The sequence below is a fragment of the Brassica oleracea genome, chromosome C3 (assembly GCF_000695525.1).
Source record: "Brassica oleracea var. oleracea cultivar TO1000 chromosome C3, BOL, whole genome shotgun sequence".
In the NCBI taxonomy this organism is placed as follows: Eukaryota; Viridiplantae; Streptophyta; class Magnoliopsida; order Brassicales; family Brassicaceae; genus Brassica; species Brassica oleracea.
Genome location: NC_027750.1, coordinates 20560702 through 20584710, shown reverse-complemented (window position 1 = coordinate 20584710; position 24009 = coordinate 20560702). Strand labels below are relative to the sequence as shown.

Sequence of the window (24009 nt, the reverse complement as noted above, 5' to 3'; positions counted from 1 at the left end):
TAACAAATTTTCTATAAATTAATCAATTGTTAAAATTTCAACATTATTAAATTTATAAAATATTTACAAAAGATTATACATATACGGAGAGATACCACTGCTAAAAAAGACTACTTGTATTTTTGACAAAATATGGCTTATAGAGTTAAATAATAGGAGTCAAATTATGATAAATTGGCATCGATTTTGTAAAGCTAAATCCGATGTTTTTACTTTTACTTTTCTGTCACATTGTTTGTACTTTTGTTTTCACATTATAGGCCACAGAAATTTGAAGTTTAAGATGATAGGTTGAAAATATAATATCGATTTTAAGGAAAACAATAACAAAAAAAAATAAAGAAGAGTAACGAGAGAATATAAGTTTACAACTATGAATACAAATTTGTTCACACTTTACCATCATCTCCAAGCTTTCTTGACACTCAAGGTTCATGGCTATTAACACGGCTATGAAGCTCGAGCATCTCTTGATGGTTAGGATCAACCGAGAGCGCCGCACGACAGTCCCTCAACGCACTACTAACATCACCATTGTGCTCGTGGAAAGCCGCCCTTAAGTGAAGAAGATGAAGATCAGCTTTGAAAGCAATAGCTCGTGATAACTCCTCAATCGCCTCTTTCTCCTTCCGACTATCCATCAACACTATCAAACACCAAACACTATCTTCAGCATGACCAAAAAAACAAACAGAGCTTAAGAGTTGAGTTAAAGACAAACCTGCAGCGCGGTAACGGTAAGGATAAACCCTGAGAGGGTCTAACCGTGTGACCATTTCAAGATCAGACTTGGCGAGTTCACGGTCGCAGTACTCTGATCTTTTCTCGTAAGCAGATGCATTGTTCTGAGCCTTTTCTATTAGTCTTGTCATTTCTTCATAAGCAGCAGCTTTGTCGTTTCTAAGGAAATGGACTCGAGCTAGGCCTTGGTGCGCACGTGTGTGCCTCACTTTCAAAGCGTTTATATAACAATCTGCAGCTAGGTCTAGCTTCTCACAATCCACATAGACACTCCCAAGATTGTTTAGAGCCTAGAAACAAAACAAACAATATAAAGCAACTCTGAATCTGCACTACTAAGTGCAGGGCCGGTCCTGAACATAGTTTAGTGAAACATTGGCCTATAACCCCCAAATTTTTTAGAAAAATTTACATATATATAGATAGGCCTCCAATTTAAAACAAAAAATTATATAAATTCTTAGTAAATTGTCTATAGCCCCAAAATCTTAGGACCGACCCTGACTAAGTGGTGGTGAATGAGACGTACCTGGCCTTTCCGCAACCTATCAGAGGGGCATTTAAGAGCGTCTTCAAGAAGAGAGACAACGGTTGAAGAACTAGATGGATCAAGGCTAGATTCTGCTAAGGCATAAGCTTGGAGGAAGTAAGCTTCGAATGACCTCTTTATTCTTATGGACTCTTTAGCCTTTTGAAGCCCTTCTTCACAGTGACCAGTATCATATAAGATCCATCCTTCATACACCAGACGTTCGTGGTCACTCGAGGCGTGCTCTCTAGCTAACTGTAAGCTACGCATAGCTGCTTCAGGACATTTCAACCTGGTCAAAAGAACATGAGATGCTCAGTTACCACAAATGTTATAGAAAAAATATTTTAGTTTTTGGGTTTAATGCTAAAATTATTTTGATGAATTATCAAAATTAGTGGTACAAAACAAAATAAATTAGATAAATTTGTGGATTTGTACTAACATTACTACTTAATTTAACAGATTTAAATTATTTTAGACCAATTTAAACTGATTTAGGAATGGTGTAAACTGATTTGAGTAGTAAACGGATTTAAGAAAATAATGCATAGACCAGTTTTTAGAATCATGGTTACCACCTTAGGATGAAACTGACTGAGAACTTAGTTTACCTTAGGAGAAGCAAAGATTGCCTGAAGTAGAGAACACCTTTACAAGCATCAGCTTCAAGCATCTGATAGATCACTGAAAGAGAACCAATATCATCAACGTTAGACCATTTCTCATAAAGCTGCATCCAACAATCAGCGGTTGTCCAGCTCTCAACATGCTCATAGACCAGCGTTCTAAGCTGCCTCGCAGCTACTTTCCCATCAAACATTCTGTAGTCCGGACACAAAGTAAGAGCAGCCTGGATATCACGAAGCGCAGCTTCATAGTCATCCATACCGAGGTAAAGACAGAACCTGATCTCCAAGCACTCCAACGCGAGTTTAAACCCCAAGATCCTGTTGATCTCCTCGAGCGCAGCTTCAGCGTTTTGTTCAGACATTAACTTGACAGCTCTATACATGTATGGATAAGTCAAGGTCGGGTCAAGCTCAGTTGCTTTTTCAAGATCCTCGAGCTTCTTATCGCCTTCACAGTATAAAGACCTTTCTTGATACATCCATCCGAGAGGAGGCGAAACGGAGGAGATCACAGAGGTTAGCTTCTCGTAGCCCCAAAGTTTATGGCCTTGGATGTAACCTATTCTCGCTAATCCAGTTGCTGAATACACATGGCCTAGATTAAACGCGGTTTCGAATGCTTCTTCTGCTTCACGGTACTCTTTCCTCAACAGCCTTGTGCAACCTAACCGATGAAACCCCAACACTCTCTGCCGATCATTCTCTGCAAAGTCGATTACTTTCTCCAAAAACGCCAATGTTCTGTCGGAACGAGGATCTAAACGCATGGAGACTTCGGTTAGACAAGAGTATAAAGAGAATGAAGCTTTCCCTGCCATGGTTGAGACTTGAGATCTGTTGACACGAGTCAACGCCTCGACAACACGCTCATCAGTTAAACTTTCAGGCAACTCGTAAAGGAACACTTGCAGACACGACGCGGCTAGGATCGGGGAGCTCTCTTCTAATGCAAAGTCCATTAGCTCAACGGCGCATTCCATGGAGGAGACCAGAGAAGCTAGCTCTCTGTCGCAAGCGTCTTTGAGACTCTCGCAGCAGAACTTGTTAGCAAAGACTAAAACTTCTATTAAAAGATTCTTGGAGACTCCGATTAGAACATTAGCAACGCTGAAGTCTCTTACAACACGCATAGCTGAGGGGGATACATGGTTCTCTGACATATCTATCTCATCGAGAAGCGACTCCGTGAAGCTCCCATAGAGCATGGCGTGGAAAGGAGCCGAAAGGCTAGCAATCTTCCTTCTGTCACAAGCTATTCTCTCTTGTTCTATTTTAAACACAACGTTTCTTGAAATGTGGCGCTTCACCTTCACAGATGCTGCCTCGGGGGAAGTAACCGGGAGATAAGATGCAATGTCCAGCGGCACGAACTCTTCTGAATACTTACCGCAAGAAGAAAGCAACTCGGCGATGACTTCCTCTCCTTGTTTCTCGTACCTTAACCAAGACCCAAACACAACTTTCTCGTGGACAGTTGTAGCTTCTTGCCAAGCTGATCTAAGGCTTCTCTGACCGAGTTTGGTCTCTCCAAGACCTCTAAAGACTTGATACTGCAACAGATAGAGACTCGATCTGTCCTCTAAAGAGCAAGACTCAAGTTCTTCATGAATCTGAGCAAGAACTTCTACATAGTCAAGAGGCTTATAGTGAGGCAGTATCTGCGGCTCAGGGACTTTGATGAAGGATTCTCTGCACAGTGGACTACAAAAGAAAGCAAAAGGTTAACTCCATAAACAAATGGAAGCAGCAGGAAAGAGAGAGAAACTTACGCAGATGAAGAAGCAGAGGAAGATAGCTTCCCTCTCTCAACTTGAAGCCATGACTGTGGATTCAAGGAATTGAGATGTGATTCTTTACTACAAGAATCAGATGGGTAAAAAGTCCTCATCTGACATAAGAGATGAAACAAATCCCAGATCTCCAGGATAGCCAGAGGATAATCAATACACTACTTTCTTCTCTATTTCACAGTACACAGCCTAAAGCTAAAAAAAAATCTGAACTTTGAATTACAAGATCTTCCAACACCTAAAGCTAAATCATTTCTAAAGCACAAAACTCAATCGAAATCGCCATAGAACAGATACCCATTTAGTGTAGAGCACAAAGATTACAGCTTTCTGGAGAAAACCCTAATCTTGCAGCAGAATCTAGTGGCTCCAGGGGAACTGAAGCAAACCCAGAAAAGTTAAAGAGAAACCCACAAATCTAGGATTGCTAGGGCATCAGAAAGTGAGAGTCTTTAACCAGTGAGACGAGAGAAGAGAGATGAGTAAGAGAACCCCCCGGAGTTGCGCGAGTTTCTGCAATTTCGAATTGGAGAAAGACAAAGGCCTAGAGAGAGAGGGAGGATTATTTCAAGTTTGAGCTTAAGGAGATCGAAGTGAAAGGGAGTGGGAAATAGATTTCCAAATTCACACTTTTTCAGTACTCAGAGCTGTTTTGTTTCCATTGGTACAAGGGAAGGTTTTTCTTTTTTTTTCTCATATCCTTTTTCTCTTTTGGTGAAGATCTCAACACTGAACAGTAACCAGCACTATGGCTAATTGCTATTGCCCTCTCTTCTTTTTTCAAGAGATCTCCACACAAAACAATAACAATTAGTTTCGATGGTCCTTTAATTTTCCAATCTTTAGCTTTTAGTGTACCTTAATCTTCTGTTTCTTGTTTATCAACTTCCAGATTTTATTGTCTACTTTCTAGATTTAGTATAATGCCGTAGTAAATAATATGATTTGAATGTTTGACTAATGGCAAACTCTCAAACAAGATAAAATTATATCGAATTTTAAAATTCTTATAGTGTCGGCAAATACCAACCCTTTATGTCAATATTAATCGAATGGTTCACCATCAAATTATATGATGAAACCATCGACATCTTCGATAGTTAGACGTGGATATACTTGAAATTAAAAAGGTAAATCCATTTTTTAGTTACAAACAAAAAAAAATCCATTTTTGAAATCCATATAGAAAAAAATATACATCTTGTGGAACTGAGAGAGTACATGATTAGGAGAGATAGATACTTCTCAGGAAATTAATTGTGTCAATTTGTAGTATATCTTTAATAATTGAAAATTGGTTAAATCCTAAAATGAACGACAAATTTTAATAAATAGTTTGATTTTTTAGTTGTGTAAAATGCTTTATCAATTCATATGTTGGTTGTACTAACTCTACATACGCCCATTTGAGCTTCAATCTTTCAGATATGGTTTTACACCCAAAACAGCCTTTAATCTACAAGTACAGTCGCCAAATCTCACTACAAAAATAAATAAAAGTTCAAAATATACGGAATGATAATAGTTTAGGGAACAAGGGATACATTTTCTTCAACATTAAAACTCAAAACGTCTACTACTGTCACAAACTACAAAAAGACAAGAAGAAACATACGTTTGTAAAAAGCTTCACACAACAGTTCCAAACACAGAAAATAGTATTTTTTTTATATATTTTTTTTTTGAACTGCAGAAAATAGTTATCAATGCGTAACAAACACAACCAGAGATAGTAGGAGACAAAGAAACCATAATAAAACATCAAAAGCAGAGCAGAGCAGCAGCTTCTATAGGTCCCTGTTACAAAGTCATAAACTTGTATAAAGCTACATATCCAGATTCATAAGATGGGAGATTTTGCTGTAAAATTTACCTGGTGAGCAGATTAAGCAGGATCAAGAAACTCCAAGGAAACTTAGTGTGTTTCAGGTATCAAGATGGATGAAACTCATCAGCAGAGATAGTCTAAGAGTGTTACTAGAACTTCCTATTGTTCCTTTACAAAAAAAAAAAAATCAGGAAAAGAGCTGAAGAGGAAGATCACTTAACCAAAGTAGTAAGATTTACATCTCTAAGGCTGGAACAAAATGAACTAGACGGAAGAGAAAAGATTAATAGAAAAAATATGGACAAGGGAAGAGATACGAGAGAAAAGGTAAGAAGACAAAGATCCCAAGAGGCGTTCGAGCGTAGACACATAAACCTAGCTTCTATCTAACCCACTTAAGTGAAGAAGCCAAAGGAAGAAAAAACAGACAGCTCTAATACAAAGGACAAAGAACAAATGCTAATACTCAAGCATCACCAGCCATCCTTTATGCTGCTAAATGCTAACCAAGAACCAAGTCTTCTCTCTTACGCGGTTTCAATCTGTTTCCTGAATGTTTCTACTCACAATAGCTGATGACCAGCTCTGTGTCAAGACTGCCTCTGCGTTCTTTAAACTAGCTTGGTGACTTACACCTTATTACTATGTTTAGAAAACTAAAACTAATCCATGTTCCCCTAAACCCTCCTGATCTTCATTCGTCAGCAGTCTCAAGGTTAAGCATGCGGCGCAGTGTCATAGTAGCAGAGACAGTACTGTGGAACGGGTTGTCGTCGTCACAAGATGAGGTTGGAGAAACAGGAGCAGACTTAGCAACTTCAAGAACATCAACAGCAGAGTCAGGAGATGGAAAGGTTAAAGAAACGGTCCTCCTTTGCCGGAGAGAGAACTAGGAATGGGCACAGAAGTAGGTGGAGGAGAGTTGGAATAAGTAGGTCATGCCCATAGCTCAGAGTAAGAAAGGCTTCTTCTTTCGTCAACAAACTCACTAGCACACATACAATCATATGAACATCACATAACAGTAGCACACAAATACACAATCATATGATATGATATTAATAACATGGAAGGCTTCAAGTGTAAGAAAATTAGGTCTGTCGATGAAGATGGGGTAACTGATGACATGGAAGGCCTACCTCTCTCTCGAATAGTTTTCTATTCCAATGTTTGTTTGTCTAACGATTGGCGTTACTGTTTTTTCTTTCTTTCTCTTGTGACCTCATAAATTTTCCCACTGACTGGAAATACTGATACAATTTATTCATAAAAGTAAAAGCCCATTTATAAGTTGGAACAATACTTAATCTTATCAGCAAATCTATGTCTTGGACCGGAAGAAACTGAATTTATTTAATGATTACTGCTATTAGGACAGGTGAGTCTAATCCAATTACAGCTTACTAAGTTATTCAACACCTTAACCTCAAACCATTAGCTTTGCCTCACAAAAAGATGGTAAGGTGTTAAGGAAGAATGTCCTTTAATTTAAGTTGTAAAGAAGGATGCTTCACCTATGCAATGGTCAGACTAAACTTAATTTTGTCAAAGAATATTGTACGGTTCAAAATAAGTTATCTCATATATCTCTATATATATTACACTATCCACATCATAGAGTTATCTGATATTCCCTCTGTTTCATAATACTTGATGTTTTGTCTTATTGCACAAAGATTAAGAAAATTAGATTTAAGTCAAAAAATATTTTTAAAAATATAGTTTTTAAATCATTTAACCAATTATAAAAAAAACGATAAAATCTAATTGGTTGAACAGTTTTCAATAAAGTTAAAGTTAACTTTAAAACCTCAAAACTAACTTCATGTAAATTAAAACAAAATACTTTTTCTAAAACATCATCTATATTAAAACGGAGGGAGTATATCTCTATATATATTACACTATCCACATCATAGGCCTTGCAAGCTTCCTCAACTAAACACACTTGGCCATTTGTCAATTTCTTCTTTTTCCAATTTAGGTTTTTAAAATTTTAGATTGGGGATAATGTGTCAATTCAGGAAAAGTTTAAAGTGTTTTTCTGCAGTCATTGTCGAAATTTATTTCAGTATTTAGTATTATCTCCAATCTAAACGAACATCGCCTCCGAAGGGACTGTGATGTCCACACAAAGAACACTGAAGGGTGTACAGGATCAACGGATAAAAAGAACTGATATCAATCATCTACGTATTTTTATTATCATCATTGCAGCAAAAAATGTACAGACACGTAGAAACGAGATGACATACAAAAACAAAAGAGAAAAAAAAAACAGAGACTTATTCACAACACACCCAAAGCAAACTTCTGTTGTCTTCTCCTTGTTGGAACTCTGAAACATCAAATTGAGTGTATTCATCTCGTTCGTCTTCTACTATCATATTATGGAGTATGATACATGCTCTCATAATCTTCTCAGTTTTGACTTTATCCCAAAACAGCGCTGGATTTTTAACAATGGCAAAGCGAGTTTGCAAGACTCCAAAAGCACGCTCGACATCTTTTCGGACAGCTTCTTGACGTTGGGCAAATAAAACTGCTTTCGGCCCTTGTGGTATTGGAATAGATTGGATAAAAGTAGCTCATTTCGGATAAATACCATCGGTGAGATAGTAAGTCATATGATACTCTCTTCCATTGACATAGAAAGTGACTTAAGGAGCTTGACCTTTTATTATGTCATCAAAAACAGGTGAGCGATCAAGAACATTGATATCATTTAAGGTACTTGGAAGTCCAAAAAACGAATGTCATATCCAGAGATCATACGAAGCAACCACCTCTAACACAATTGTTGGTTTACCCGAACCACGAGAATATTGCTCTTTCCAAGCGGTGGGATAATTCTTCCATTCCCAATGCATACAATCGATGCTTCCTATCATCCCGGGAAATCCACGATGCTCTCCAATATCAAGTAGGCGTTGAAGGTCAGCCGGTGTTGGTCTTCTTAGGTATTCATCGCCGAATAAATATATTATTCCTTCCACAAAATTTTGTACACATAACCGAGTAGTTTTTTCACCGAGCCGGAGGTATTCGTCGACCGTATCAGCCACAGAACCATATGCTAAGACACGAATGGCTGCATTACACTTTTGAAGAGGAGAGAGACTATTCCTTCCGAGACCATCTTTCTTTTTCCGGAAGTATTGAACTTCGTTGGAAAGTCGAGCAACAATGTGCATGAACAACGACTTGTTCATTCTAAAAAATCGTCAGAAGAAATTTTCAGGATACGTTGGAGTTTCACTGAATAATCATTCCATAAACGAATATGCCCTTCTTCAAGATTTCTTTCGATATAAGCTCGTTTTTTTCGTTGTTTCCTTGCTTCTTCTTGATGACCAATGGTAAAATTCTCAAAGGTTTGATCAAAATATTGATCAAAACATTGATCAAATGTATCATCAAGTGATTCTTCAAAAAGGTTTTGAGAAGAAGATGCCATATTTGTGATTGAAAAGAGAAATTTTTTTTTGAATCAGTAATCTTGGTTTGGTAAGAAGAGGGAATATGATTTGGCTTTGATCTTGGTTTGGTAAGAAGAGGGTAAATGATTTGGCTTTGATCTTGGTTTGGTAAGAAGCGGGTAAATGATTTTGTGATTTGGCGATGACTTTGTGATCAAAGATGATATTGTCTTTTGTGTGAGAATGAGATAAGAAGTTCGGTGAGAAGGAGAGAAGATGATATTGTTTTTGATTCTTACGTTTGGTGAGAATGAGAGAATGCAAACTATATAGAAAACAAAACACAAGTTACACAAGTCCGTGACACAACACAAGTAAAAAAGTTATATACAATATGTGATACACAAAACAACAAGAACATGAGTCAGTGAACTGACACTCTTCTTGACCCGTGACCTACAAGAGATATTAATCTACTACAAGACTTGTGAAACAAAGACAACAGTCCATGACATGAGAATCCAATGCTCCACTCTTGACCGACCACACGAGAGTATAAGTGACGCCAATACTCCATGCCTGAAACAAACAAGAAGATGAATCAATAACCAGAGCATGAAACATAAATATTACAAGAACAATGAGCAACCACAAGTTCACTTAACCTAACACAGAGAACAAGAACAATTAGACCTAAATCAGCGAACAAGAACAAGAACAATGAGACCTAAATCAGAGAACAATAACAAGAACAAACAGAGAACTAGTTCACTTAACCTAAAATATAGAACAAGAACATAGCACAAGCAACAACAAGTTCAGTTAACCAAAAACAGAGACTTAGACTTAACTTAATTAGCCATCAACTCAAGAATGAGCTTCTTCTTCATCGCATAGTGGTCATTGCTTTACAATGAGAGTGTCAAGTAGCTTCATCTTCTCAAGCCTCTCCTTCATAGCCAAATCCTCCTTCTTGATGCTCCACATAGTCTGAAATTCAGACATCTCCTTCCCCTCAACCACTGGCTTCTTCTTCCCCCGGGCCTTTGCTGCCTTAACACCCGGGGGGCGGTTCATTCCGTCATCATCTACAGCAGCATCATTATTTTTTACAGATTCGCTTGCTGAATGAGAACCATCATCAAATTTCCTCCTTTTGTTGCTGCTTTCATTGCCAGACCATTTCTGGTCATTCTGAAACTCCTTCCACACATGCTCAAGTGTAAACTTCTTTTTATAGCTGTTGTAGAAAATCTCATGAGCATGTTTCAGAACATCAATCTCATTTTGGCCGCTTATCTTCTCTCTTGTTGCAGCTTCGTACGATCCACTAAACTTGGAAACAAGATCATTGATCTTGTGCCAACGTTGCTTGCAGTGGCTTGCTTCTCTCTCTTCACTGGGTGCAACCTTCGGACTGGCCGCATAGTATGTTGTAATCCTTGACCATAAGGCACCAGAACGTTGCTCATTCCCTACTAGAGGATCTTTGCTGGTGTTTAACCAGAAGGAGATGAGCACCACATCATCTGATGACGTCCAAGTTCTTCTTTCTCTACGCTCTGTAGGCTTCTCTGCACCAAACTTGGAAGCTTCACTACAAGAACTACCGAAGATAGGAACTTGTGATGAACAAGGTTTGACACTGCCTTCTACTAAACGAAAGACACTGTCTTGTTGGCTATTAAGAAGATCAACAAAGTTGGCCGTGTGCTCATATGGAGTAGAATCCATATCCGGAATTGGCAGGGGAGAGAAGGAGAAACTTAAAAAGATGATAACTCCAAGAGAAGTAGGAATGAAGAAGAAAGGCAGATGAAAAGAAAGAGATGAAACTTAAAAAGATGAAAAGAAAGAGAAGAAGGAATGAAGAAGGAAGGCAGATGAAAAAAAAAGAGATGAAACTTAAAGCTCATATTTAACATGAAACATTCATCACAACCAACCAAACTAAACGACTTGACATTTATCCACCTCATCCTCATTCATCACACTTCAACTACGATTTTCTATCTAAGCATCAGTTCTATTTATTATACACAACCATAATCTTACACTAAGCAAAGCATTAATTACCCTCGACAGTAACACTAACCTAACCGCAAATTCAATTCATTTCATAACAGAAGCTAATTTTCCATTCATTTCATTTCATTTGCGAGAGTATCACTAACTTGAGAAGCAATTGAAGTCCTTTGTTTAATGAACCTTCCTCATGTCTCTTTCCACAGAACATAACAATAGTCATTTGATCCCTCCATCTCACCACACAAAGACAGAAACAATTGAATCGAATCAACAGAAAGCAAACCAAATGAAAATTGATAAACTTCCATCAAACAAATCACAATTGGTCAACAAATCGAAAGAACAAACGAGAATCAAAAACAAAACCAGACACAAAATATTTTATCTCTAAACAAAATCAAAACAACAATCAAAGAGGAAACAACAGAAGCTTTACCTGAGCGATACGAGGAGAGCCACCGAATGAGACCTCCGCTGCCGTCGACCAGAGCCACAGAGAGACAGAATCGAAACGACAAACACACAAAACTTGCGATCAGAACCAGAATAAGCTTAATCTAAGACATGCATAATAGAAAATAACACAACAATACCTTTGCCTTTTAGATTCGAGGAGAGCCGCAGAGAGATAGCGGTCCGTCGCCGTCGAGGAGACCCACGGAGGGGGAGAGAATCAGCGTTCTTGTCGTCGACAGCTCGCCACTGAGAGAGAGCGGTCGGTCGCCGTATCGTCGAGGAGCCATAGAGAAAGAGAGATTCACCTTCGGTCGATCGGTTTCAAGACAGGGAGACAAAGAACCGAAGCAGAGAAAGACGAAATCGTCTTCACCTCTCCTCTCTCCTCTCTCCTCTCATTTCTCAACACGTGGCGCTAAGCAACGTATCTTGATGAGCCTAATTAAGATACACCTCTTAAGGTTAATTTGTTTTTTGATTTTGTTTTAATTGAAAATAAGCCTAAGAGATCAACTATTAACTAGCGATAATGATGCTTTAGGAAAGTCAGGCTCTGTAAATTGAAGAAAACCTTAAATGTTATCCTATCAGTGTTATTTTTAACAAATGGACGAAACTACCCCTAAACGAAATATGCGAGTGTACTACTATTTCACCTAACCAAATCATTAAAAGAAACAAAGTGGTAATTACGAAACAAAGTGGTACTTCATATGTGATATATCTATCTCTGGTTTGAAAAAAAATTTTCAAGGACCGAAATATTTATACAATTTGTTCATAAAAGTAAAAATCCACTTCTGAGTTGGAACAGTCCTTAATCACATCAGCAACTAATTCAGTGATCTATGTATGCCTTGGTTCGGAAGAAACTGAATTTATTTAATGATTGATGCTACTAGGACAATTGTGTCTAATCCAATTACAGCATATACTAGGCATTGACTCACAAAAGATAGGTAAAGTGTCAACGAAGAAGGTGTTTTATGATTTTTTTCTCTGTGCTGTGGTCAGCCGGACTAAACTCAAATGTTGTTAAAGAATATTGTATGGTTCAAAATAAATGATCTCATATCTATTACATTATCCACATCATAATCCCTGCAAGCTTCCTCAACTAAACACAATTGGCCATTTGTCAATTTCCTCTTTTTTTCAAGCTAGGCTTTGACAATTTGGATTGGAGATAATTTATCAATTCAAGAAAAGAGTAAAGTGCCTTTGCAGTCACTCTCAATATGACCTCCAAAGAGACTGTGATGTTAAGCATCTACACATTTTTATTATCATTGCAGCAAAATATGTACAGACACGTAGACGCATTCCCAAAACGAGATGACATACAAAAAGAAAAACAGAGACGTAACCACAAACAAACAAAACATACTCATACACGCAAACAAAAGAGAGAACCTCTTTGGCCTACAAACGGAAGCAACACGAACTCTGCATGCAAGGACCACTTGATCGAAAGCGTTTTTGGGGGTTACTCAGTTTCTTCTCTCTCCCTATTGAGATTTGAGCTAGAGATCACAGGCCGTAAGTAGGAGGAGAGTTCCTTGGTCCATTCTCTGATTCTGCTCCCTTATCGAACGCGTCCGACGTCGACCTTCTCCTAAACCGAAAGGGTTCCTTTCCTCCTGCGTTTGCTCCGTTAACCATCCCAAAGGTTCCAAGTTCGTTAGTAAATAACTTATAACCTCATACATTCACTTCAAACCATAACATGTTTTGAATACGGTCCTAATCTATGACCAAGTCTTTTAAGTATATCACAACATTTGACAAGACGCTCACCTAACCAATATATCAATCAAGGGGAAATAATAATCAATGATATCATAAATGGAGTTCACTGTGTCACATCTCATCTTATCAAGGAGCATGATGCATGCATCACATAAGTCACAGTGTCAACTCAACATGTTAATCCTGTCAGAGTTTTTTTTTAACGTATAGACGAAACTACCCTTAACGTAATCAGTGAGTGTACTTTCTATTTCACCTAACCAAATAGTTACTGCTGGAAACAAAATGGTAACTAATAAAATAAAACTCACCAGAGAAAGGAGACACTGGCGGAGTTGAACCGGCCGGTGAAACCGGAGCTGAACCGCCTTGGTATCCTGGTGGTTTTATTATCATGATGCTGCGTGTTACTTTCACGGCCTCTTCCGGCGAATCTCCACCGTACGATCTCACGCTACCACCGTCCGATTGATCTAAGAACACCAGATCGAAGATCAGGCCATTGATACTATTTTCTTTTACGTTTAAAGATTTATTTATTTTTATATTTTCAGTTACAAAAAAAATGATAAGCCACCGGTTCAAGATAGGAAAAACACGGCGTACCATTGCCGGAGCTAGCCCGGAAACTGAAGGTATGGTGTCTCCGGAGCTTGCCAAGGCCGTTCTCTGGCCTAGGACCAGCGACGGTATCGTCCCAGAGATGATCTAGTAAGCCCATGGTATCAAGTATCACTCCTAATAGTTTCAAGAATTTGTAGTTTTTGGTCGCAAGTAATGTTTCTTTCTTCTCACAAACGTTGCAGAGAGTAATGATTTTAAAGGCGACCGGGAAGATCTCGTCCGTTGATCTTAGTCTGACGTGGCGCTTGGATCTGATCTCTCGCAAGGTGGATAAGGTCGATTGGAGAGTCAGAAATTCGTCTCACGTGCCCGCATCTCTCGCTTTCAGTTTATTTACGGTATTACCCTTATCTTTATCTAGTTCGAGATCAAAATACCACCTCGATTTCCGTTTATTTACACTGCTACCCCTTCTTAGAATCTTAGCCGCACCAACAACAATCGGACGATATATGGGCTTTTCTTTTCTGGACGCATTAATAGGCCCAATAAGACTATCGAACAGTTTGTTTCTTTGTTTACAGAGAGCACCACAAATTTTTTATTAGAGTCAACTGAGCCCTCTATCCTTCTCACCTTCAGGTGGGAAAGTCTCTCCGAATCTGATACATTGTAGCACATGACTTAAATTACTACTCGTTCAAACAAAAAAAAAAAATATACTTTTAAACATCTTCAGACAAAACATCAAAGATAAACGTCATGATCCTCTCCCAAGTCCCAAGTCCTCTTGGTTTGTATCATCATCCTAAGTCATCTTCTGAGGATTCCTCGTCCGAGGATGAGGCATCATCTTCTGAGGATTCCTCGTCCGAGGATGATGCATCATCTTCCATCATCTCTATCTTCCTCAGCTCTTCGTCATCTTCTTCATGGCAGACAGGATAATGCTTCACTGACCTGCATTTTACAAGACACAAACCCCCCCTCATTTTCATTTCTCGGATTCCTTTAATCAAACTTTTTAACGATGGTAGTAATCGACTGAGACGGACCGTGGTGATGGAAAATCTGCCACAAGGGTGACATCTGATCTTTCTTCTTTCAGCTTCTCTAGAGGAAACCTATAACACACAACATTTTTTGGAATACAACTCAGTGAGCAGTTGCTAAGATGTAAACAATGAAGGGTCAATCAGTTACTTTGGTTTGTAAGATCTCTTGCCATCATCAGAAACTAAGCCTCTGTTATTTGACACATCCTATTTAGAATAAACCACGAAAATGACGACGATTAAGAGCAAACCAAGATTATACTCTTTTTGGGGGCATAGATTCTCTAAAAAGACTTACAATGTGCCGAATGGATTTGAAGTTTCCTTTGATTAATGAGTTACAGAGTTCCAACACTTCTTTCTGAAACATCAATGTAAGGATCAATCAAGCAAGACTGATGAAACAAATCAAAAAGTGTTATGAGTCTTTTACGTACCTCTTGCAGTTTAAGGCAGTTGCGCACTATTAGAGTCTTGAGTGGACTTTCCTTGCAGCTATTTCTTACATCCCTACCAACAATATTTTCTTGTTATGTGTAATTTTAACAATAAGGACATTTGGAGGAAATTGCACTTTTAAAAGTTTTGCATTAGCACCTCAAAAAACGACCATTGATTGTAGGGGATCTAGACAAATTCAGGTACTCCAGTGTACGAGAACTCTGCAGAGAACATCAAAATACTATTGAAGTTCTGTAAAAGCTAAAGCCGGGTTTGGGCCAAGCCAATGAAAAATTGGTTTTGGCCCCCAAAATTGTTTTGACTTTTTTACATAGTTTTAGCTTTCTAATTTAAAAAAATTTACAAAAAAAATTCTTAACAATGTTTAGAACCCCAAAATCTTGAGATCCACCCCTGCAAAATCATAGATGGTATCCAATAAAAGAGAGAGAAAAGAGCAGTAAAATCGAGCAGAAGACATACCTGAGCAAGAATACGTGCCACTTCATCGGTTAGTCGAAAACGAATGAGCCTTAGAGAAGTTAAGTTGGGGGAGTTGGTCACAAACTTTATCAAGTGTGAACCTTTTACAGTATCTATGGTACCTGTTACACATTGAGAAAGCCTGGGAGTAAACAAAACAATAAGCTCAACAGCGGATTAATGGAGAATCTTTACTTAGGAGTTGGGAGGTCTCTATGCACAGGTGCTCTATCAGCCGACATTTTTCTGTCGGAATCTTAAATAAATGCATAAAAGGATTGTTCCTGTCACATGAAACACAGAATAAGGCAAACAAAAAAAAAAAAGGGGGCTGTGTGTCCCAAAATAAATAAGCAAGGCACTCTAAGAAAACTTACAATCCAACAATCCTCAGATCAGTGAGATTCGAACAAACTGACAACACCTCGAACGAGGAATTACGGTTCATCGACCTGATATTGTAAAGCCCTAGGCTTTTCAAGCGATTCCTGGTTGAATGGAAAAGGATAATAATAATACCAAATAAGAAGATTAAATGAGAATGTATTGGGATATCTTCCCTGCTATATTATTTCCTATCTAATGAAACCATACTGTGGATCCTAAAACCCACACTTATTTGATAGTATTTGTTTATAAAGATTAGAGAAGAAATAACATCCATGAGGTCAAAGTGGACGGACTCTGTTCGTATGCCAAATAGCACTAAGACACGGATAAGAGATTTGGTACAAATCTGAGTCCAACACATACTCGACATGTTTATTTTAGCAGCATATGTAGGGCAGATAAAAATAACAGGATGAAATTTAAAAACTGATAATCAAGCAAGCAAGCCATACCCAATAAAATCAGGATTACGGGATAGTGTGGAAAGAAAAGGTCCGTTAACCAAAGATGGATTAAAATCAGACGGATATGGGCGAGCAAGACTGCCAAGCTTGAGGGATCTACAAGCATAAATATAAAACCCTATTCAAATACAAAAACTAACAAATGAATGTTACAACGTTAAGATTACCTGAGTTCTTTTCCAGCCCTATGGATCAAGTTACACACAACCTTACTGTCAACTTGGCTAGTAGCAGTAGTCAAGTCGACGTGAGCGTATGCAAAACGGTCCATAGCACATTTGTTGAACATGGTGCAGCAAGCAGCCGCGCGCATTAGAGACTTTGTATCAACCATCGAAAACACCTGAACAACCACTCAAACTAATTCAAATAACATATCATCAAACTCCATCTCCTCAACGCTCTAAATCGGTTTGATTACCTTGACGGTGAGTTCGGGAGGGAGGAACCAGGAACTGGAGTTGTGAGCGGTAGCTCGCTTGCGGAAGGATCGTTTAGTGGATTCTAGAAGAATAGATACGAGCTGGAGTGTTCGATCCACGAGACGTTCCTGAACAGAGGCGTCATCTGAAGCAGAGGCGAGAGCTTGTTCGAGCTCTCGATGGAAGCAAGAGACAATGGAGAGCGGAGAGGAATCTGGAAACGTAAGGAGCGATGAGATTATGGAATGGGCGTGGACGGAGCTAGGGTTTTGGGCAGGGCTCGTGGGAGAATCCATGAAGCCGAACGTTGAAAGAGTTTTCTTTCCTTCGAGTATAAATCAAGATTGTTGGGTATTATATAAATTTACAGTCCCTTAATTCTTTATTAATATTACAGATTGTGCCACTAGGTTAAAAAAAAATCAATAAATAAGAAATATTCCATTATAAAATCAAAATATTCTGTCCATTTATGTTACATAAGAGTTTCCAAATATGTATTGGTTTCTACAAGTTTTTAGATTTATATTAATGTGTAGATTTCAATTTCTACAGGTTTTAGACTTGCATTAAATTTGTCAAATTTATTTTTCGTTTTTACTTTGTAGAATGTGTAGATTTCAATTTCTACAGGTTTTAGATTTATAGTAATGCGTAGATTTCGATTTCTACAAGTTTTATATTTATAGTAATCTGTAGATTCCGATTTCTACAGATTTAGAGCGATAGATTTTCGAGTGGTGATCATTCCGGAAACAAAAGGAACGTATAGAAAAGGAACGTAAATGAATAAAATTGCAGAAATGAAAAGGGATGATTGTTCCTTCTTAAATTTAACAAGGAATACTTTTGTTATTTATTTTTTTACAAAAAAAAGAATGGTAGGGAATGGAAAGAAAAATGTATTCCTTGTGAATGGTGATATTTTTTAGGAATGTTAGGGAATGCATTATTCCTCGCAGTTCTCTGGTCCATTCAGAATGTGTATTCTAAATATTTTTAGAGTACTATTATTTATTTAGATCATGTATTCTAGATATAATAGATTTAATGGAAAAAGTGGATTTCAGTTTTACTTCGTAGAATGTCAATTCTACTTTATGTAAAACATAATTTGAAATTATGATTTAAACATTTTTAGAACTGAAAAAATACCACTAAGTTTATATGGGTATTTCACCAGTAGTTACTATTTTTTCAATTTTTTTTTAGTTTGTAAAACTATTTATTTGATTTATTTTCGAAAATACTAAAGGCATTAAAAGCAAAAATGGTATAAAATAGAAATTAGTCTAGTGAAACATAGTTACCATTTTTTGGCCTAAAAAAAACAATATTCCCAATTTAAACAATACCTTCTTATCTTCTAATAAGAATGTAACTTTGCTCAAAAATGTAAAATCATATTAAAATGACTGGGAATTAAGGTTAAGTTGCTACTGAATAACTCATACCATCAACGAATACAATTTATAAACAACTAAAAGACATGAACAACCATAATTTATTTAAAGTGAAAACTAACACACTCGCGCGCGGTTGCGCGGATCAAAGTCTAGTTCTCTATTAATATTACAGATTGTGCCACTAGCTTTAAAAAACAAGAGTTATTCTTGGGTTCATCCCCTAGGACGAACTTCTAGATTAACCAACCAATAGAATTTTGTTATTTCATATTTGATATCTTAAAAAAAAAAGAAACAAAATATTGTTAAATTTTATTATGTTTTTAAAATATAAAAATTAAACAACTTAGATAATATTCATTTATATATTAACAAAGATTAATTACTAAAAGCTTTCAAAATATCCCTAAAACACTAAGAACAATTTTTCAATTTTATCTACACTATTAATTGACAGATATGCTTCCTTAAATAATATCGTATCTTAAAATACAAATTTTGACACTTTTAAATTATATAACAACTTATAGAAAATATATCTATTCTTAGAATTTATTAAATACTTCCTAATATTTTGATAATTGAAAATATTTACGTGGAAGCTAGAGGTATATAAATACTTCCAAATTTTTGCTAACAAGTTTAAAGGATAAAGATGTTGAAATAGCAATAACATATTCCGACTCATTTGGCTTAGAACATCTCCAAAATAAATTCTAACTTAAAATATAGAGTTTTTAGCTCTCCAAAAAGAAACTTCAAAACTTCAAATTTAGAGTTTGAGGAGTGAAGTTTCACTACTCAAAACAATTTGAAGTTTCATTTTTTTATTTGCATTTTTATCCTTATAATTAATTTAACATCATATTTATAATCTTATATATTTTTCATTTATCATTTTAATCCTAAAAAATAGATATCATAAATATTTCAAATTTATTTTTATAAATTCAAATTTTACACATAAAATTAGATAAAAATTAAAAATAAGATTACAATATTTTAAAACTAGAATTAGACAACAAGAATATTACAAAATAAACTTAATTTAAAATATTTTCAAATGATACATGAATAAATAATGATTACACAAATTTAAATATTACAACATCACTAATAGTAGTATGGTAAATTTTCTATAGAACCTCCAAAATCTCTAAAATATTATCCAAACATATTTTGTGTAACCTAATATGGAGCATTATGAAAATAATTTTATCGAATAATGTGATATTTTACTTGTTGTTTAATATTTAATTAGGAAAATTCTCCTAAATAGACTATTTTCAAGCTTTGGTCACAAAAATAGACCACAAAGAGGAAAATGACCAAAATGTTTCATTTAATAGGTAAAATGACACTAATACCCTAGATATATAAAAAATAAAAAAATAAATAATAAATATAAATAAAAAAATAATTTTTTTTTTAGTTTTAGATTATATGTTTTCAAATTCGATTTTTTTTATAAAATCTTTTTTTTTTGAATTTTTTTTTTCGAAAATGTTTTTTTATTTTTTTCAAATTTTCTTTTTGTAATTTGAAAATATTTTTTGAAACTATTTTTAAAATTTTTATTTTCAAATTTTTAATATTTATTTTTATATTTTATAAAATTTTAAACCTTAATCTCAAATCCCCACCCTAACTCTAAACCCTAAAATTTGAATTAGTTAATCTTAGGGGTATAAATGTATATTTACCTCTTTAATGAAACATTTAAGTCATTTTGATCCTTACGGTCTATATTTGTGACAAAAACTTTTTTAGTGTTATCCTAGGGTATTTCTCATTTAATTATGTATTGGTATTTATCATTTTATATATTTAGTGTAAGATTTTATTAATTAATATTACCTTAAAATTTTTATATACTCCCTCCGTTCCATTAAGGTGGACTTTTTAGAATAAAAATTTGTTTCACAAAGATGTACTTTTTGTGTTTTCTATGAAAAAAATGCAAATTTCAAAAAAATTAATTGATTTTATTGAATTATTATTGGTTAAAAGTTATTGAAAATTACAGAAAATGGTACATTTATTATGATAGTTTAATACGTTTTCTTAATATGTGTGAAAATATTAAAAAGTTTATCTACGTGAAACGAAAGGAGTATGTGTTAGTTATTTATAAAATTTTAATGGATTTATAAATAATTTTGAAGTTAGGTTTAGAGTTTTGATTTTGGAGAAGAACGTTCTAAAACTTCAAATTTAGAGTTTTACAAAAAATAATTTGGAGATGCTTATGATTTTGAAAGTTCCATCTGAAGCCGACAAAGATGTGCACGGAAGTTAGAAGTATAGTTTTTCTTCTTGATCACAGCCAATGAATGTGAAAAAACATTTTCAGACATTTTTGAGAGATCTGATGGTTTTGTGCTATTCTTTTGGTTGTTAATTTGGTATTTAAATTTTATTCAGAAATGATTGGGAGAAGAGTAGCTGATGGTTTTGAAGATATGCAGTGCAAAAAACACGTCTTCATAGAACATACCAACTCATAATAAGAGTTCACACAAGAACTTCTACACAGTTCAGGATCGATCATCATCACAAGAAGCAGAGGAGATAGATAGCTTGACCAACCGCCCGATCAAAGGAGCAGCAGCTAATAGAAGTCGAAGGGCAATTCAGGAAACAAAGAGGAATGAGATGAACAACAAGAAGGGAACTAGGGTTAGGGCTTTGGATGTAGGAAGAAACATTCATATGTCCGTCGTGCGGGATATATTGACGATTTGATTGATTAACCACTCCTCCAATCATCAAACCTAAACGTCGTCATCGTCATCGTCAAACGAGTCATCATCATCATTCTCCTCTTCATCGTTCTTGACTTCCATCATCTCTATCTCCTTCAGTTCTTCGTCATCCCCTTCAACCCCGACATGATAACGCTTCCCTGACCTGCAATTTAATTCTCTGATCAAATTACTTTAAAAGCCTAATGATAGTAATCGATGGAGAAGACCTTTCTAATGGAAAATCCGCCACAAGTGTCACATCTGGTCTTTCTTCTTTCAGCTTCTCCACAGGAAACCTACAACACACCACAACTCAATGAGCCGTTGTTAAGATGTTTAACAATGAAAGGATCAATCAGTTACTTTGGTTTGTAAGATCTCCGGCCATCATCAGAAACTAAGCCGTTATTGCTTGAAACATCCTATTAGAGTGAGCAAACCAATAAGAGGACGATTAAAAACAAACAAAGCTAATATAATTTTCTATAAGAAAAACTTACAATGTGACGAATGAATTTGAAGTTTCCTTTGAGTAATGTGTTGCAGAGTTCCAAGACTTCTTTCTGAAACATCAAGGTCAGTGAGTGTAAGGATCGATCAAGCAAGACCTGATGTAACAACTCAAAAACATTTACCTCCTCTAGTTTAACGCAGTTGCGCATTATTAGAGTCTCGAGTGGACTCTCTTTGCAGCTATTCCCCAAATCCCTACCAGCAGCAATATTGAAATTATGATAATAACGATGTTTGGATGAAATTGCCCTATTTAACATTTTGTATTTGCACCTCAAAAAATGACCATTGATTTTAGGCGACCTGGAAAAATTCAGGTACTTCAGTTTTCGACAACTCTGCAAATAACCTCCAGATATTATCGGTATTTTATAGAAGCATAGACGGTAATCCAGAAGAAATAGCAGTAAAATCAAATAGAAGCAATACCTCAACAAGATTCCGGGCCATGTCGTTGGTTAGTTGAAAACATAGGAGTGTTAGAGAAGTTAAGTTGGGGGACTTGGTCACCAACTCTATCAAGTGTGAAGCTGTTGACGCGTCTATATTACCTGTTACACATCAGGCAAGCTTGAGAAAACCTGGGATAAACAAAAAAAATAAGCTCCACAGCGATTTAGTGGAGAAGCTTTTACCTAGGGGGAAATAGGTCCCTAAGCACAGGTGCTCTATCAGACGACATTTTTTGGTCAGGATCATAAATAGCTGCCTAAATGGACAATTGCTGCCACATGAAACACAAAATAATGCAAAAAAAAAGTTAGAGATTATCAATCATGTCGCAGAAAGAACTAACAGACATTCAAAATAGCAAAACAACCTAAAGAACAGAAGATGAAAATATTATACCTCTTCTGCACAAAGGAAAAGGGAACATGAAGAAATTCCATAAAACTCAAAAAATAAATAAGCAGTCACACTAAGAAAACTTACGATCCAACAATCCTCAGATCAGTGAGATTCGAACAAAATGAGAACACCTCGAATGAGGAACTACAGGTCATCCATCTGATATTGTAAAGCCGTAGGCTTCTCAAGCGATTCCTAGTTGAATGAAAAAACAAAATATGACAGCAAATCAGAAGATTAAATGAATATTTCTTGAGCAGGAAACTAGTGAAGCTATATTGTAAAGCCGCTGGCTTATCTTCCCAAGGCAGTAGCCATAAACAAATGAATTCTGGGAATAACAAGGCAAGATGAGACTGTGTTGGGATATTTTTCCTGCGCGAGGTCTTTCCTATCTAAACATAAAAATAACAAATTTTTGATGATGACATACCCAAGAAAACCATTATTATAGGCCAGTGAGGAAAGAAAAGGTCCATTAAACCAAATTGAAGTAGGAGCAGGATCAGGTCCATATCGACGAGTAACATGACCAAGCTTGAGAGATCTACAAGCATAAACATAGACCAAGTTCAAATAACAAAAGCCAAAAGAGTGATCCCACATTATTGAATGCTGTAAGTTATAATTTAGGAGTGGGACTGATCCGGATATCCAAAAAATAATGATATCCAGATCTGTGTCTTCCGGATATCCATCTAGATATTATAGTACACGCGGGTATTCAGATCCGGATACATCCGGACCTGAAAATCAAGATATCCGAATCCTGTTTTGAGTGGATCGGGACACCCTAGACATCCTAGGATCGGCGGATCTCGGATCCCCCGGTAATAAGTCCAGCCGTAAGTTATATACAAAAAAAAAAAATAAAAAAAAATTCACCTGAGTTCTTTACCGGCACGATGGATCATGGTACACACAACTTCATTATCAGCTTGTTTGGTAGCGGTAGTCAAGTCGATGTGGGCGTAAGATGAACGGTCCATTGCACATTTGTTGAACACGGTGCAGCACGTAGCCGCTTGCATCAAAGACTTTGTATCAAGCTTCGAAAACACCTTGACGGTGAGTTCGGGAGGGAGGACCCAGGCAACGGAGTTGTGAGCAGAAGCTCTCTTGCGGAAGCATCGTTCAGTGGAGTCTAGAAGAAGCGACGCGAGCTGGATAGTTCGATTTAGGAGACGATCCTGAACAGAGGCGTCGCCGGAAGCAGAGGCGAGAGCTTTCTCGAGCTCTCGATCGAAGGAGCAGGCGATGGAGAACGGAGCGGAAGCGGGAAACGAAAGAAGCGATGAGATGATCGAATCGGAGTGGAGAGAGCTAGGGTTTTGGGCAGCGGGGCTCGTCGGAGGATCCATGAGACCGAACGTGGAAAGAGTTTTATTTTCTCCAGATTTTTGCTTAGAGCGATTCCAACAACATGATAAGCTCATCGTTTAGTTACAGAGAAGAAGGGAGGATAGACATAAGAAGAGTCGAGATGGGAAGAGAAAGAGACCC

General features: G+C 36.6%; 4 protein-coding genes and 3 long non-coding RNA genes across 9 annotated transcripts in view; 1 reads left to right on the top strand and 6 right to left on the bottom strand.

The window, feature by feature from the left end:
* Nucleotides 1-270: 270 nt before the first annotated feature.
* LOC106335135 (ETO1-like protein 1) lies at nucleotides 271-4483 on the bottom strand. Its single transcript, XM_013773572.1, has 5 exons — nucleotides 3672-4483; nucleotides 1885-3603; nucleotides 1271-1562; nucleotides 722-1031; nucleotides 271-646 (listed from the first exon to the last, which is right to left on the bottom strand). The coding sequence occupies exons 1-5, from the start codon at nucleotides 3788-3790 to the stop codon at nucleotides 426-428; spliced, it is 2661 nt and encodes an 886-aa protein (XP_013629026.1). The 5' UTR covers nucleotides 3791-4483; the 3' UTR covers nucleotides 271-425.
* A 734-nt stretch (nucleotides 4484-5217) lies between these two features.
* Nucleotides 5218-6746, bottom strand: LOC106333343. The gene is made up of 2 exons (XR_001268344.1): nucleotides 5566-6746; nucleotides 5218-5489 (listed from the first exon to the last, which is right to left on the bottom strand). It is a non-coding gene; the product is annotated as an uncharacterized LOC106333343 (long non-coding RNA).
* Nucleotides 6747-9250: 2504 nt separating this feature from the next.
* Nucleotides 9251-11494, bottom strand: LOC106333760. Its single transcript, XR_001268452.1, has 2 exons — nucleotides 11404-11494; nucleotides 9251-9518 (listed from the first exon to the last, which is right to left on the bottom strand). It is a non-coding gene; the product is annotated as an uncharacterized LOC106333760 (long non-coding RNA).
* A 1186-nt stretch (nucleotides 11495-12680) lies between these two features.
* On the bottom strand, nucleotides 12681-13975 carry LOC106334279. Of its 2 annotated transcripts, none has more exons than XM_013772590.1 (3): nucleotides 13779-13975; nucleotides 13484-13645; nucleotides 12681-13072 (listed from the first exon to the last, which is right to left on the bottom strand). In XM_013772590.1, the coding sequence occupies exons 1-3, from the start codon at nucleotides 13891-13893 to the stop codon at nucleotides 12954-12956; spliced, it is 396 nt and encodes a 131-aa protein (XP_013628044.1). In that variant the 5' UTR covers nucleotides 13894-13975; the 3' UTR covers nucleotides 12681-12953. The 2 variants fall into 2 exon arrangements, with proteins under 2 accessions (XP_013628044.1, XP_013628045.1); XM_013772591.1 differs by having other exon boundaries at nucleotides 12681-13063.
* A 66-nt stretch (nucleotides 13976-14041) lies between these two features.
* On the top strand, nucleotides 14042-14441 carry LOC106334282. The gene is made up of 2 exons (XR_001268576.1): nucleotides 14042-14134; nucleotides 14215-14441. It is a non-coding gene; the product is annotated as an uncharacterized LOC106334282 (long non-coding RNA).
* Nucleotides 14300-17307, bottom strand: LOC106334277 (F-box protein SKIP17-like). 2 transcript variants are annotated; one of them, XM_013772587.1, is made up of 13 exons: nucleotides 16991-17307; nucleotides 16737-16912; nucleotides 16558-16665; nucleotides 16093-16203; nucleotides 15911-15999; nucleotides 15716-15837; nucleotides 15389-15453; nucleotides 15229-15301; nucleotides 15090-15152; nucleotides 14940-14998; nucleotides 14792-14860; nucleotides 14626-14696; nucleotides 14300-14589 (listed from the first exon to the last, which is right to left on the bottom strand). In XM_013772587.1, the coding sequence occupies exons 1-13, from the start codon at nucleotides 17285-17287 to the stop codon at nucleotides 14540-14542; spliced, it is 1353 nt and encodes a 450-aa protein (XP_013628041.1). In that variant the 5' UTR covers nucleotides 17288-17307; the 3' UTR covers nucleotides 14300-14539. The 2 variants fall into 2 exon arrangements, with proteins under 2 accessions (XP_013628041.1, XP_013628040.1); XM_013772586.1 differs by having other exon boundaries at nucleotides 14302-14696.
* A 3558-nt stretch (nucleotides 17308-20865) lies between these two features.
* Nucleotides 20866-24009, bottom strand: part of LOC106334280 (F-box protein SKIP17-like) — a 16766-nt gene continuing 13622 nt past the window's right edge. Inside the window, exons 2-12 of the mRNA XM_013772592.1 lie at nucleotides 23392-24007; nucleotides 22940-23053; nucleotides 22591-22701; nucleotides 22293-22381; nucleotides 22087-22208; nucleotides 21931-21995; nucleotides 21780-21852; nucleotides 21645-21707; nucleotides 21508-21566; nucleotides 21372-21440; nucleotides 20866-21307 (exon numbers count right to left, since the gene is read on the bottom strand). Of these exons, the coding sequence (XP_013628046.1) occupies nucleotides 21172-21307; nucleotides 21372-21440; nucleotides 21508-21566; nucleotides 21645-21707; nucleotides 21780-21852; nucleotides 21931-21995; nucleotides 22087-22208; nucleotides 22293-22381; nucleotides 22591-22701; nucleotides 22940-23053; nucleotides 23392-23942 (1452 nt within the window). The 5' untranslated portion in view covers nucleotides 23943-24007 and the 3' untranslated portion in view covers nucleotides 20866-21171. The remainder of the gene's footprint in view (nucleotides 21308-21371; nucleotides 21441-21507; nucleotides 21567-21644; nucleotides 21708-21779; nucleotides 21853-21930; nucleotides 21996-22086; nucleotides 22209-22292; nucleotides 22382-22590; nucleotides 22702-22939; nucleotides 23054-23391; nucleotides 24008-24009) is intronic.